Here is a 16,216-nt window from a genome sequence, read left to right on the forward strand (position 1 = left end):
CTCAATGCTTATTACATTCATTCTAACAGTTTGCCTGCTTGATGTCCAGGAGTAAAGAAGAAGATTTTTTAAGATTGCAATAATTTTAGTGGTTTTGGACCCACCCCTCAGGCCCCAGGGGGGCGGGGACAATGAAATTCATAATTTTTGTTTCCCTTCATCCATAGATGCTATATACCAAATATGGTTGAAATTGGTTCAGTGGTTTCAGAGAAGTTGAAAATGTTCAAATTTTAACACACAACGCATGGAAATGGATAGCATCATCTAACAAGAGGCCCATGGGCCTTATAGGTCACCTGAGCATTATGCAACAACTTTCCAGTGATTTAATTTGATTCATGTTTTAAGCCAGATGCTATGGCTTTCACAATTTTGAAAGAGGCATTATTGATCATCATAACAATACACTTAGCAGTTGCTTAGTTTGTTTACTTAATACCCATAGGCAGGGTGGGGGAGCAAAAAATGCATTTCAAGTAATCAGTAATATTCAGAAATAATCAGTAATGCCCCTATCACACATAAACCCCTGACCCTTAGGCCTAGATCCACACATAGCACAATTTTTGAAAAGGTACCCTTGCTTTTCAAAAATATTTGATTAATACCAAGGAGCAGATCTCAAACAATTCATCCAGTTTCAGTATATAAGTACACCCCCCCCCCCTCATGGTACCCCTGACCCTGGGGCCTTGAAATTCACAATTCTGGAAGATTAGGGTCCTTGCTCATCATAACTACATAGGTAGCTCATCTGCTTAATACCCAAGAGCAGAGAAGAAAATTTTCAAAGATTTAATGTATTTTCACTATATAATCAATAGAGCCCCGCCCTATCACTAGAACCCCTGACCCTAGGGCCATAAAATAAAAATTTTGGAAGAGGTATTCTTGCTCATCATAACTGTGTACTTAGTTTATTTAATTCCTAGGAGCAGAAAAGAAATTTTTTCAAAGAATTCATGTATTTTCATTATATAATCTATAGAGCCCTGCCCTAACACCCGAACCCTGACCCTGGGGCCATAAAATTCACAATTTTGGTAGAGGCACTCTTGCTCACTCTTGCTCATCATAACTATGCACTTAGTTAGTTTATTTAATACCCAGGAGCAGAGAAGAGAAGAAATAATGAATTTTCACTATATACTTATTTATCCCGCCCTAGCAATAAAACCCCTGACCCAAGGGCCATGAATTTCACAATTTTGGTAGAGGACTCAATGCTGATTGCAATCATGCAAACAGTTTGACTGCTTGATGTCCAGGAGTAAAGAAGAAGATTTTTAAAGATTGCAATAATTTTAGTGGTTTTTGCCCCACCCCCCAGGCCCCAGGGAGGCAGGGACCATGAAATTCCCAATTTTTGTTCCCCTTCACCCATAGACGCTTTGTGCCAAATTTGGTTGAAATTGGTTCAGTGGTTGCAGAGAAGTAGCTGAAAATGTTCAAATGTTAACGGACAACGCACGACGACGGACGAAAACAGATAGCAATAGGTCACCTGAGTTTACTCAGGTGACCTAAAAATCTAAAAACAACAACGTTGAAATTTCCTTAGGTAATCACAATGGAAGTGCATAGAGAATGTTTCACTTATTAGGATAACGTCCAAGAGAGTTTTGGCCTGACGTAATAATCTCTCTCGGGTGTTATCATACATTCTATGTGGACTTCCATTGCTTTCACTAAGGGAAATTTCAACATTCTGACTGAAATTGTGGGATTCTTACGAGATGCAGAGTCAATCCGATAGCATGGACTTTGACAGAAATACATGTAGAGCGGTGTGAATCGACATTTCAGGTTGAAATAAAACAAATACATGTTTTTAAACCCAGAAAGACCAGTGGGGGTACAGCGTAAACAAATGGGAGTTTCATAGCTTTCTCTCTTATAATGTATAGTGGGGTATTTTTTTGTGGAGCGATTATTTTTGGGTTTTGACGATTTTTTCATATTGTACACATGATGAATAAGTGTAATAAATATAATTTGTCAAAAAAATGTCCAACAAGCCCCGGGGTTGAATATGGGGGGGGGGGGGGGTCCTGTCCACAAGTACCTGTGGGATACAGCAACTCTCTTACAATTTTTGGGATTGTGTAATTGAATAATAAAAGACATTTTTTTTTTAAATTACACTTAAATTAAAGGTCACAGTGACCTTGAAAATAGGTTGTGACACACCTTATACCAAAAATGCATAAATTGGCCAAGTTTGATGATTGTAAGTCTAATAGTTTTCTAGTTATGAGCCAAACAAAACCACAAAATAAAAAAGAAAAAACACCTGAAAAATGCATAAAAATCATCCAATCATGCTGAAGGTACCAGGTGCACACCTTCATACGTTGAATAATTAGTGTACAAATTTTCAGACAAATCCATCCAATAGTTTCTGAGAAACGGTCTGGACAAAGTCTTGTCTACAGACGGACAGCTAGACAGACAGACGGACAAGCTGATTCCAATATACTCCCCTAAACTTCATTTGCGGGGGTATAACAAACATTTTTTTTAAGGATGGCCTCATCACATTCCATATTTGTGTTCTGTTGTTTATTCCCTAAGATACTTAGAATAGAAATATTTTATGTTCCGATGAGTGAAACGAAGGAGAACATAAATCAATTTCTATTAGTGTATTGTTTGAGCAATTTCGGCATGCTCAAGTATAATGAAAAGTAGTTGTAAGGTCACAGTATATAAGGTGCTGGTCAGGCGTGAAGTGGTCATTGACAATGGTCATTGACAGTGGTCAACCAGTTTCGAACACTCTTTTTTCATTTATTCAAGGAATCATTGTCTAGTTTGTTGGGTATACCTGGGAATTATTGATAGATGGAAACGTGGAATAATTTGCACGCATATTAGGCCATGGTGAAATTTACATTCCAGTAGAACTATCATGAAATCAACTTGAATAACTTTCAAAGAGTTATAAAATAGAAACCAGAAGTCTCTGTCGAGACTGTAGCTCTACTGGTTTGTACTTATAACAAAGGATGAGAAAAGAAGCCATTGCCATCAGACAAAAACTGTAGAAGGAGTAGCTTTTTGAAGGAATTTCACAGAAAATTCTATTTTTAGTAGCAATGGCAACACTGTTCATCAAAATCAAAAACCGATGCGCCATTTTATGTATCTTAGTGTAGTCTACTTGTGTGCGAAGTTATATTGAAATCAGACCAAAACTGTAGAAGGAGTAGCGTTTTCAAGGAATTTCACAGAAAATTCTATTTTTAGTACCCATGGCAACACCGTTCATTGAAATCAAAAACCGATACACTATTTTATGTATCTTAGTGTAGGTCTCTGACCAGTAGAGATAAAAAAAAAAAAAAAAGAAATGGAAATATTGTTAAAATTCTGACATGTATGTTTAATATTTTACATTGTATTTTGTAGGGTCTGCTTCCAGTACATCTTTGATAATTTTGCATATTTATTATACTGTTGTGAGATGTGTATTGTTTCATTATGTATATAATTAGTAACATTAAGTTTCTTGAACATTCCAGAGTGGTCAACATGTTCGGTCATTTGATCTAGAACATTCTTAAATTTTGTGTATGTCCAGATTGTTCCAGTAATATCATGTTTTAATAATTTCTAGAATATTCTAGATTTATGATACTATATAAATACCCTGTCAATTCGATGCAGATACAATACTTTGTCGCATAAGCACTATTGAGATATAACTGGGATATATATTTTCACTGAGACATTGTGTGCAGAAACGGACACTCTGATGTATGTATTTTTAGATTCTTGCTAAGTTTGTACTTTATGTTTCATATACTTATTATATACTACTGTAAATAAATTATTGTTAAGTTTAAATTTTGTTATTGATCTTTGCTGGCATTTAGGGTTATTCTGACCCATAACAATACATACAATGAATAAACTATTTGATACTTGCTCATCACATCGAACTGGTTGATAGGCACTCATCACATTCTATATCTGTGTTCTGTTGTTTATTCACCAAGACACTTAGAAATATTTTATGTTCGGATGAGTGAAACGAAAGAAATAATTTTGAAGAATTTTAATCATTCAAACGAGATAACAAGGTTCCATTAAGCGTGCCCATGAATTACCCATTATATATTAATTACAATTGTGCACTAGTTTAAAATGAACAGGAATTTCTCAAACAGTTTTGACTGTTAACACTGAGTTTGTATATGCACCACCCTACCTAGTTTTCGGTCCCGCTCCTCCTGGGGTACTAGTGGTTTCTCCTCTCTCTCCTCTGTATAGTCAATCCCAATGGGAGTTGATGTTCCTGAGGCACTGGACTTCTCTCTGTCTGAGTCAGCTATAAAAACAGAATATTTAACTTACTTTAGTTTACATGTATATGAGGGAATTTGTTTTAAATCATTGTCAACAAAGTATCACAAGCTGTGATTTATTATAAATCAACTATTATTTGCATGCGAGAAATTTTCGCAAGGTTCCTGAGAGCCTTGTCTTTGCGAATATTTCTCGCTGGGAACCAATTTTTGGAGTTGATGTGTCTATTAACAACTGATCCAAAATAGGCTTGATCATGAAAATTAATCGTCGCAAACTAGTTTTACCCTGGTAAATCACAAAATAAAGTTGTCATAAACAAAAGTTAGTTTTCATTACTTCATTCCAAAGGTCAAAACACTGGACTATTGTGACACGAATTTCACACTTTAGAAGAGGAGTCTTTATTCATTAGTGCTGTGCAATATTACCTGTTAACCGGTGAATATGGAATCATTTAAGTTAAGAAAAGAAAATCAGAAAGTTGTTGCAAATATTGCAGTGTGTGATTATTGTAACGAAAGTATTAAATACTCTGGAGGCACGACAAATTTGTCCAGTCATATGCGCCGACATCACAGCAATACTGACATTGTTAACTCTCAACAAAACTAATCAAAACCATTATCACGTCGTGGTTTATCTACTTCCCCAAAAGGCCAAGTGACACTTTCTGCAATGGTTAGTGGTGGATGTTTTGGATCAAAATACGCTAGCAAAAGTCCGAAAGCTCAAGCAATTACAGATCAAATAGCCCGGCTTATTATTAAAGATATGGGGCCTTACTCAGTGGTTGAGGGGAGTGAATTTGTTTGTCTCATTAAAATACTAGACCCTAGGTAAGATTTTATCTTAATAAACAGGACATGTTTTAATAATGACAATGATATGATTGAACAGATTGACTGCTACACAGTACTGATGTTTAAGTATGTTTGTCACTCTGATAATTGTTACAATTGGTTAGTTTAGACAGAGAAATATTGTGATGTACAAGTTAAACTACATAACGTTAGCTGCAGATCTGTAGCTCTCCGAAAAAAATATATTGATAGACTGGAAAGCTACAGTGACACCCATTGAAAAAACTGTATATTTATTGCGCACAAAAAAGTGCGCTCGGTTCTCGATTTATTTCTCCATGTTTTTAAAACTGTAATCTCAAAATATTACTAACCATGTGTTCTAACATATTCTTTCGCTATTTCCACAACCAAACATTCCTTATAATTGTTGTAGTCCTCCTGACCCTGATATTCTAATCATCGAACATTTTGCTTATTTATACCAGGGATGGGGTCAATTACTTTAAAAAGTAATTAATTAAATTACAATTACTTTGACTTTTTCTTCAATTAAATTACCATTAAATTACAGACTTCCTAAGATATGTAATTAATTAAATTACAATTACTTCACAAAAGTAATTAATTAAATTACAATTACTTCACAAAAGTAATTAATTAAATTACAAATTATATTTTCATTTTTTTTTTTTGAATTTTTTTTATAATCATATAATAAACAGAACAGGGATCATTCACTTGTATATAAGAGCAGCCTCTGCACAAACAATACAAGAAATAATATGCTAGTATGCATTCTGTATCTCTGACTTTTATTTACAAAACAGTAAAGAACTATTCTAGATCAGTTTGATCGATTGCCTCCACACAAAACCTACATGTACACAAATTGCATGGGTTATGATATTTGATTCACAGGGTTTTTTTTTAATAGAGTAGAATAAATCACAACTATAACCCCTCAAATTAAATATTTCTTTTAAAGGTAATCTTAACATCCTAAACTGCTACTTATGTTGAACATTTTCACTTAATATAATACTTGTACAAATCATATCTTTTTCAGATACAAAATTCATTCATAAAATTCTGTTTATATGTTAAAATAATTATCAAATTGAAAGTTTTTCTTTTCTAAAACTAGCGGAGCATTTTTAATTGAAATAATTATCCCCATGCATTGGCTTTGACATCATAATCATATATGATTCGGATGTCAACTACGAGAGTACTTGATAGAAAATAAGAGAATATTTTGAAATCTTTCATTAATTGCAATTGAGGTAAGAATTTGGAATAATTAATTAAGAATCGAGCGCACTTTTTTGTGCGCAATAAATATACAGTTTTTTCAATGGGTGGCAGTGTAGCTCTCTGGTCTATCAATATATTTTTTTTCGGAGAGCTACAGATTTGCAGCTAATTGGTTCTGTAATTTATTTTCATTAGGTACACCATTCCTGGATGAAAACAGTTTTCAGACATCATCATTCCCAAGATGTACAGTGAAGAACAGTCAAAGTTGAAAAGTAAAATTAAAAATGCAGATAAGGTATTACTTATTTTTTATTCAGTATTCATTTATAATTATCAGTGCATTCATCCTAATCTAAATGAATTTGTAAAAAAAATCAATTATGATAAGGAATCATCAAAATCTTATTCATTTTTTTTCCTCTGAGAAACTACAAATGATGGATGGACATTGAGGAGTACAGGTCCGTTTATTACAATAACTGCCGTATTTATGGACACAGACTGGACTTTACAAAATTTTGTGCTTCAAACAAGAGTTTTATCAGAAAACCACACAGGTATGAATCTGAAATCTGATTTTAAAAAAAAGCAAAAGGAAATGAATATTAATAAACAAGAAATTAAGTATTTTTTCAAAGCATACTTAAACTGGGAGATATGATTTTAATTTTAATTACAAATTAATATTGTACGTGAAAACATTGCTGAAGTTTTATGACAGGCAGTCGAAGATTAGGGTCTTCCTTCTGATCCAAGACCTCCAATCGTTTCAGTCAATGCTAGCAATATGGAAAAAGCTGGCATCTTGTTTCAAGCGGAACATCACATAAAATGTTATGCACATACACTTAACCTTGCAGCGCAAAAGTCTCTCAAGGTGAAACAAGTATCCCATATTCTTGCTAGAATGAGAAAGATTGCTGCCTTTTTCCATTGTAGCTCTGTTGCAACTGCAAAGCTCAGAGAACAAGCTGGAATTTTACAACTGCCTGCACACAACTATTGATAGATGTACCCACAAGGTGGAACTCAGCATATGATACGGTTTGTCATTTTCTTGAAGTGCATTGTGCTGTAACAACAGTTCTGAGAATGAAGGAAGTGTCAAGATTTAGAGACAAAGATATTAATTCATTCACAGATGAAAACTTAGCTTTTGCTGAGGAAGTCATGGAATGTTTGAAGCCATTGAAAACTGTGACAACTTCTCTCTGCTCCGAGAGCATGCCAACCATATCTGTCATAATGCCTATACAGCACACTCTTCTGCATAAAATGCAGACAAGAGAAGATGATAGTACGGGGATAAAACAGATGAAGAACGCAATTGTGCAGGATCTGCAGCATAGATATGAACACCAAAGAGATGTTTTAACTTTGGCGAGCTTTGTTGATCCTAGATTTAAATCACTGCCTTTCCTAGAAGATGACACTTTGAAAGAGGAAGTTCATTCAAATGTAATCAACAAACTTGCTGAACTTGGGCCAATGAAAATTAAACAAGAACCCAAGGAAACTTCAGACCCACCATTACCATCATTACCAAATTTGGACCCACCCCAAACACTTCAAACAGATGACCATTACCAAATTTGGACCCACCCCAAACATTTCAAACAGCTGATGATTCCACCCCGGGCATTGGAGAAGTTGCTGTTGACATTGACAGCAATAATAACAATAACAGTCCTCAAAGAAAGAAGTTAAAACAGGAAGACTTGGCTTCACTGTTTTCAGATGTGTATTTTTTATCTTAAACCCCGGCTACAGAGAAAACCTGTTTTGAAAAGGCAACAGAAAATATAGAAACTTATAAAAGTCTGCCTCCTGCAACTTTTAACAGTAACCCCTTACAGTGGTGGAAAATGTATGAGGACAAATGCCCTTTAGTGGCTTCTTTAGCAAGAAAAATTCTGTATATTCCTGCAACTTCAGTAGCATCAGAAATAATTTTTTCAACTGCAGGTGACATTGTGAGTAGCCAGAGGGCTTGTTTAAAGCTTTGCCATGTGGACAAACTTATCTTCCTGAAAGAAAAAATCTGCAGTAATCATGAATTCCTGATGCTTATATCAAGACAAGTGTCTTAAGAACGGTTTTTGAATTTGCTTTGTGTTCAAAACTATCTAGTCATAAGTTTCTCATAGTTTTTGTATTCAATTTTTTGAGTTTGTTTTCACAACTATCTAGTCACAAGAGTAACTTTTGAGTTTTTCATCGTTTTTGTATTCAATTTTTTTTTATTTTCAATAGTTTGTGTTCAAAACAGTAAAAAAAAAAAACTAAATCAGTAATAGAGTTTGAATAAAAGAAAAGACAAGAGGCCCATGGGCCACAACGCTCACCTGAACCACCTCGGCCCAATTGTTCTTCAGAGGATGAAACAAAGGCACTTTTCCCCTATGAAATATGTTTACCAATGGTAACTTATAGATTAGATTTGTGGCCTCTTTAGTAAATTAAATCCATATAAGAGGGGAATGTTTCAATTCCAAATGTTTACTAAATTGCAATTAAGTGCAGAGGCTTTTAACTCGCTATTGTTTAAATATGTTCTCATTTCTCAAGACTGTCACAGGTTTCATAAAATGATTGTATATAATTATATTCATTTTTTATGCTTACATCAATAAAAAAAATTGCAGTTTTAAGGCTGTATTTAAAATTTTATTTGATTTCAAGAATTATAACAAATCTTTTGTATTATTAGAAGTAAAATGTTACACATGCATGTACATTAGTACAAATTAAAAATTGAATTTTGATACATTTTGAGTACAGTGTATATAATTTGAAATTTGACACTCAAACTTTGTGAAGAAGCTATCTTAATGAAGGAATGCCTTACTAGTGACAATTCAAGAGCATATATATACTAGTATTGATTTAGATAACATTTATAAACTTGAGAATGAATGTTTAATGAAAAATAAAACAGCATCAAAAATTTTATCAGTTATACAGTCATAATATAAATATTTCTTAAATATGTTGTTTACATGAAGAAAATAATCACCACTTAAAATAAATAATTTTTTCCAAAGAAAATTGAAAAAAGGAAAGATTATGTGAGTGAATTAGAAAAGAAAAAAAACATTTCAATATCACAGATAAAAATTTCTAACCTCAGATTCATGCAATATTGTTGGATAATGGAAAGAGAATTTTTTTTCTCTATTGGAAAGAATATTTGTAATTCAAATGATATATCATGTTATATAAAATTTCGATAGTACAGTGTATTTTTCTTCAATATATTTCTTAAAGAGGTAGGTTTACCTCCCTTTACGGGCTGGCCATTGACCCCCTCTTTCCATACTTACCTGTAAATGACACTTATTATAGGCTTTGAAGTTCATATAATGGCAGTCACATTTTACTTCATAATCATAAAATTCCTCTTAATCCATGATAGAATATACAGAACTTTTTAATAAACTCAGTCATTAGAATATATACTGAATCTGAGGTTTCACAAATAATTATTATATCTGCTGTGTTGATGACTATTACAAGCATTGTAATTCATTTACACGTGTTATTTTAAAGAAGCATGTTCTTCCAAAACAAAAAAATAACTATACAAAAAATATGAAATTAAAGTATATCAGTCTTAGATAGTTTATATTTCAGTTTTATGATATAAATAATTTTTAAAAAGTTGACTAGCATTATGACATGAATAAACATTCAAACACATCTGAGCTTAAGTTAAAAGTCCATAAATGAAGAGATCCTGACTTCTAAAATCACAGAAGCCATATGTCTGAGAAATGTCAAAATCACATGGCTATTATATAGTGTCACATCTAGCTTATAGCAATGTCCGAACCACAGCTAGCTTATAGCAGTGTCAAAATTACAGCCAATGGCACAGTCCAAATGATGCCACTACTACGAGTCAAAACTATGCAAATTTAAATTCCAGTAAGAGTCTCCTTCAATGTTATTACTATTATAATCGTGATGATCCTTGATTGTAATTTCAGTATAAAATCTATACCACAAAATTCATTATATATAGTCTTGTTTAAAAGATTGAATATATTAATTAAAGTATACAAGTCTATTATTACATCAAATGGAATGGACATTTTGCAACAAGAATAGGATATCAAATTGTTTTATCAACAATTCATATTTCCTATTCTATATGAAAACAAGGCAATAAACTGCTGACTGAAATTAAAGTAAAAATACAGCAATATGTCAAATTTTATCCCACATAGAGAAACACTAACTTTTAAGTTCTAATTTGGGTTACATCTTTTGAAGTCACTAAAAGACAACAAAATATCAGAATAATATACCCCAATTTAAAAAAATCCAGATATTCAGCAATACAAATATTACCATTGAAAATATACAGAAATAAGCTAAGAATTTAAACAGTAAGTCTAATTTAAGCAAAGTTTTAACTTAGAAAGATGAAAAAAAAAAACAAAAACAGAAGTCTCTGACAATACTGAAGCTTCTTCTTCTTCTTCTTCTTCTTCTTCTGTTTACCAACAAAATTTCAGAGTACTGAAGATTACTTGTTGGTGCGCATGCGTGACCTAAACTTTTATAAATAGAAACAATATAAAGAAAAAAAAAGAAATGTGCTTTTATTTACATTTGTGATTAAAAGAAAAATTTAACTGTTTTACTTTTTACATGATAGTGTTGAGAACAGCTGGGGTTAGCTGTTCTCTAAAAATGTCAACGTTAGTGGCTTGGACAGCAGACTGGGGGAGCAAATTCCATTGAATTATAGTATGAGGAAAAAATGACCATTTGTATGTATCTTTTGATGCTGGTAAATGTCTGTATGTTTGTGAATGATTTTGTCTAGTTCTTGTGTCTGTAGGTATGAGTATTTGTGTTGGTATAGCGACAAGTTGATGAACTACTTTATAGAACATTATTAATCTTGTTTTGAGGCGTCGTTCAGCTAGTGTTGGCCACTGTAGTGTATTAATCATGTCTGTAATACTACTAGTATTGTGGTAAGTGTTAGTCACATAGCGAGCGGCCCTTCTCTGTACCATTTCAAGTTTTTGTCTATACTGTTTTGTATGTGGGTCCCACACACTACAACAATACTCTAGTTTAGGACGCACTATTGATTGGTAGGCTCTGGATTTTACTTCCGTATTTGAAATTTTTAGATTACGTTTAAGGAAACCTAATGATCTATTTGCATTTGCAATAATATTATCATAATGTTTGTTCCACTTTAGATTCGACTGTAGTGTTACACCTAAATACTTGGCTGAACTTACTGACTCAAGTACATGATTATGTAGAATGTAATTATGAGAATATGTCTGTTTCTTATGAGAGATAGTGAGTTTAGTACACTTGTCTGGGTGGAAAGCCATAAGCCAATCAGACTCCCACCGTGCAGCTGCATCTAAATCTGATTGTAGTTTGTGACAGTCTTCTGGTGTTTTTATTTCTTTGTAGATGATACTATCGTCAGCAAAGAGCCTTAGTTTACTATGATGGAGATATTCAGGGAAGTCATTTATATAAATAAGAAAGAGGATAGGTCCAAGGACTGTTCCCTGGGGAACGCCAGAAGTGACAGGTACAGAAGTAGAGGAAATGCCATTTATAACTACTGTTTGTGTTCTATCTGATAGAAAATCATGAATCCAGTTTAAAGTCTGTTGTCTTATACCATAGAAATTTAATTTATACATAAGGCGACGATGGGGAACCTTATCGAAGGCTTTAGCAAAGTCCATTATGATTAAGTCAGTTTGTATGTTGTTATTGTTTTTGTATGTAAGTTCTTGGATAAAATCTAATAATTGTGATTCACAAGATCTTGATTTCCTGAACCCATGTTGTAAATCATATAAGATGTTATTGTTTTCTAGATGGGCCATGATGTTGCTGGTGATTATATGTTCCATTAACTTGCAACATATGCAAGTCAATGAAATTGGCCTATAATTTACTGCTTTGTATCTTTCCCCCTTTTTAAAAGCTGGAGCTACATTAGCATGTTTCCAATCATTAGGTATTTCACCGGTTTCTAATGACTTCGTAAATATTAATGTAAGAATAGGTGTGACTTGTTCTTTTAGGTCTTTCAAAACCCTGCCATTTATATTGTCTGGTCCACAGGCCTTATGTGGGTTTATATTTGATAGTAGTTTCATAATTCCTGTACTGCTAATAGATATAGGAGGCATGTCAGGGTGGGGGCTTGTACCTTTGTCTGGTATATCTGTGTTTGTTTCATTTGTAAAAACTGACTGAAACTGATGGTTCAATAAATTCGCTTTTTCCACTGTGTCTGTTATTAGCAATCCCTCATTTTTCAGGGGCCCAATCCCTAAGTTTTCTGTTCTTGTACTTTTAATGTAGCTGAATAAGTTTTTAGGTTTTGTCTTAGTTGTTTCATGTTGGTCTGATTCATTTACTGGTAAATCAAAAATGATGTTTTCTATGTATCCCCAGTATGCTGTTCTTAATTCTTTTTGTACACTTTTTTTCAATTCTTTAAAATTTTCTGGTTGTTCTTTTCGTTTACTATATGCCTTATTTTTCTTGTTTATAAGCTTTCTTAGTTTGTCTGTTACCCATGGGAGCCTATGTTTATAGGCTATCATTTTGTGTGGTATATTGTTTTCAATAGAAGATAGATTTACTTTAAAGATGTTCCACAGAGAGTCTACATTTACACTTTTGCTTTGTTCTAATGTTTCTAGGGTTGTTTTTAGATCTGATTTTATGTTTTCCCAATTTGCTTTGTTGAATCTGTATACCTTTCTGGGTATTTCCCTGGAATCACCATGTCCATCTGCTAATGTTTGGGTGTTCTACATACAATAAAGAAAGGTATAGACTATTAATGTAAAAAGTCATTTCATACCAACTTAAGGTAAAGGGGGAGTGAATATTTTGGAAAATAAAAAATTTCTGCCTTTGGTGGCCATGACATATGCAATTTGTCAAACTGAGAATTATGCATCTTAGCATAGTCTACTAATGTTACCAAGTGTTATTGAGATGAAGTAGTGTTTTGCATAAAAATATACAATAAGTACTGATGCAAATTAAAGAACAGCCAGATTATTATAAGTGAAATGTTCCATCTAAAATGCATATGTAAAACATTGTAAGAACTAAAATCTTTAAATTTTCAAATGCTAGGTACTGTATTGCAGCCAAATAGGACTAATACACCGATGGGGAAACTATATACAGTTAATTTAAAAGGTAGATTTAAAACAGCTTTAAGAACAGGAAAATGTCATCTTGTGTAAGTCATGTAAAAATGTAATTGGTTGAAGATGATAATAAACTTAACAATCTTAGTGTTGATTAAAAACATTATCATGACTGTGACAAATAAAGCATCAAAATGCGATGGTCATGACAATGCTTAAAATGAAATTGGTACAGTATCAAGACACAAGCACATTTTTGATCACAAGCTATAAATCAGTTTGTATTAAATATAAGCGTATGAAATTTCTCAATTTAAAAATGTCCAATCAATATTTCATAGAAATAAATGCTGGACAAAAATGGCTATGAAGAGATTCACAGGCAGACATGATGATACCAATGTACACCCAAACATTAGCAGATGGACATGGTGATTCCAGTGTATACCCCAAACTTTGTGGGGTACGACTGGAAAAAATGGGGTGAGGGAGGGGGCACTGTTTTGCTTCTCCCTCTGCCGTGTTTTTATTTAGGAGCCCCATCATATTGAATGGAAACTAGTCATATCAAATGCACAAAACACTACTTTATGATCAGACCAATATGCTTCAATCGCATCTGTTTCACATCGGGATATATTTGTAAAAATCAAATCAAGCTTCGAACCGGAGTCATGAGTAGTCTTACTTACAATTTGTTGACAGTTAAAGCCTTTTTCCATAAATGTTAAAAAGTCTGCATGCCCAGCAAACAAATCAAAATTAAAATCTCCCAAGAATACCAAGTCTTTCTGATCATCAATCAAAGGCTTTATATGCATTTCCACATGATGTTTGAAATTTTCCAAAGAACAAGATGGATATTTGTAAATAACTATGACTTGTACATCTCTATATTGGTTTAATAGTATGTTTGCCTTAATAAACTCTATGGGACCATTGTTTACCTTTGAGATGCAAGTTGTCTTGTAAATGTCTTTCACATACAGTGCTGTTCCATGATGTGGACGTCTATCAGAACTATCTAAAGTCTCATGGTTAAATATTGCTGTGTATCCCTGAAGTTGATAATTTTCCACATCTGCACTAGTTAATCTTGTCTCTGAGAATCCAACTACATCTGAAGCAAGAATGTTTGGCTCATTTTGAATTTGTGGAAAGTGTTTGTGAAGAGATCTACAATTGTTAAAAGCAATCTTTAAACGATGCAAATCAACCTGGTATATTGGGACATAACAAAGTTGGAGTGGCACCTCTTTTTTTCATTCTCTCCATTTCATCTACGACTTGTTCATCCATAGATAATGCCTGCTCATTGAAGTTTAGAATATGCAGATGATCTACTGACCTTACCCGACTAAGTGCTACATAGTGGATGTGGGGAATTTTCCTCACTTTTGTTTGAGACATATCAATTACAATTTCATCAACTGTGCAACCTTGGGCTTTATGAATTGTTTTTCCTGCAGCTGGCCGTAATGGAAATTGGATTCTCTGAAAAGTATTGTAATTCAAAAGAAAAGACCGTTGAACTTCAAAAATTGGTGTCCAGTTCTCAGAAATTCCATCATGAAATAAATGTCTGTACTTCCTTCGAGTACTTTTTCCAATTCCAGAGTAAAAAAATTCCACCCAAACTATGCTTGGCCTTGATATACCTTCCATTCTCCTTTCAATTAATTGCAGTTTACATGATGAACCATTTGTCAAACCATCAGATACCGTAATTTTCAACGGTACTTTTTTTTCAGACTGAGGTGACCAATATACGATTTCGACCTTTCTAAGGCTCAAGTTTACGAAAAATGCCCCAAAATCAATAAAATTTACGTCAATTTCAAAGCAAATCTGTGACACTTTCATAACTTTTTTCATTATTTTACGCAGAAAAATTAATGCCCAGGTAAACAATAAAATATTTATTTTATAGCTTTCTTACAAGATAAATTCCATTACATATCCGTTGATGATAAAGGAAAAAACTGTGCTTCATCAAAAAAAATAATTCCTCAGCGTGTTATCCATTGCCATCATGCGGTAGCCATCTTGTGAAGTTAGGAAGTCGCTACCGTTTACTAAAAGTAAAACCCCAACCGTATCAAAATTTAAAATACGGAAAAAATTTCAAGGTGTTACCATTTATTAGTAGATAAATTGAAATAGTATTAATTTAATTTATTGTGACAGTCTTATATTTATTTAAGTGTAAAATGAGTGAAATAAATATTTGCCAGTCAATTCCTAAATTTAATTACTAAACAAACCTATAGTCATTACTATATATTTTTTATTTTATTTAATTATAATACCGGTCAAACGAATTAGCGCTATACAAAGATTGGCTTTTAAAAGAATTTTAATTGTCTCACAGATAAAAGGATTTTCACTGTGTGTACACGCAAAGGTTTTAACACCTGTGTTGGTTTTATACCCGCAGGGCATGATTAGCAAATCCACGTGCCGTTATAGGGTATTAGTGTTACACATCATTGAACTAACAAAGCCATAAAATTCATAATGACGGTCAAATTGTGAATGTACCGGTACTCTCAATTAAATTTATAATTAAACTTATAGCGTGGTAATATTATTTCAATTTTTTTACTGTTGTTTTATATATACATTCAATGGTCGTTTACGGGTTTTAGCAAATCCCTGAAGAACAAAACTGAA

General features: G+C 33.1%; 1 protein-coding gene across 2 annotated transcripts in view; it reads right to left on the reverse strand.

The window, feature by feature from the left end:
• Nucleotides 1–16,216, reverse strand: part of LOC134275905 (splicing factor, suppressor of white-apricot homolog) — a 225,753-nt gene that overhangs the window by 73,927 nt on the left and 135,610 nt on the right. For both annotated transcript variants that reach the window (XM_062758184.1, XM_062758183.1), the window contains one exon: nt 4,217–4,336. In XM_062758184.1, coding sequence (XP_062614168.1) covers nt 4,217–4,336 — 120 coding nt within the window. The remainder of the gene's footprint in view (nt 1–4,216; nt 4,337–16,216) is intronic.

This window comes from Saccostrea cucullata, unplaced genomic scaffold (assembly GCF_032062105.1).
Source record: "Saccostrea cucullata isolate Sc308-1 unplaced genomic scaffold, CSIRO_AGI_Scuc_v1 ctg539, whole genome shotgun sequence".
In the NCBI taxonomy this organism is placed as follows: Eukaryota; Metazoa; Mollusca; class Bivalvia; order Ostreida; family Ostreidae; genus Saccostrea; species Saccostrea cuccullata.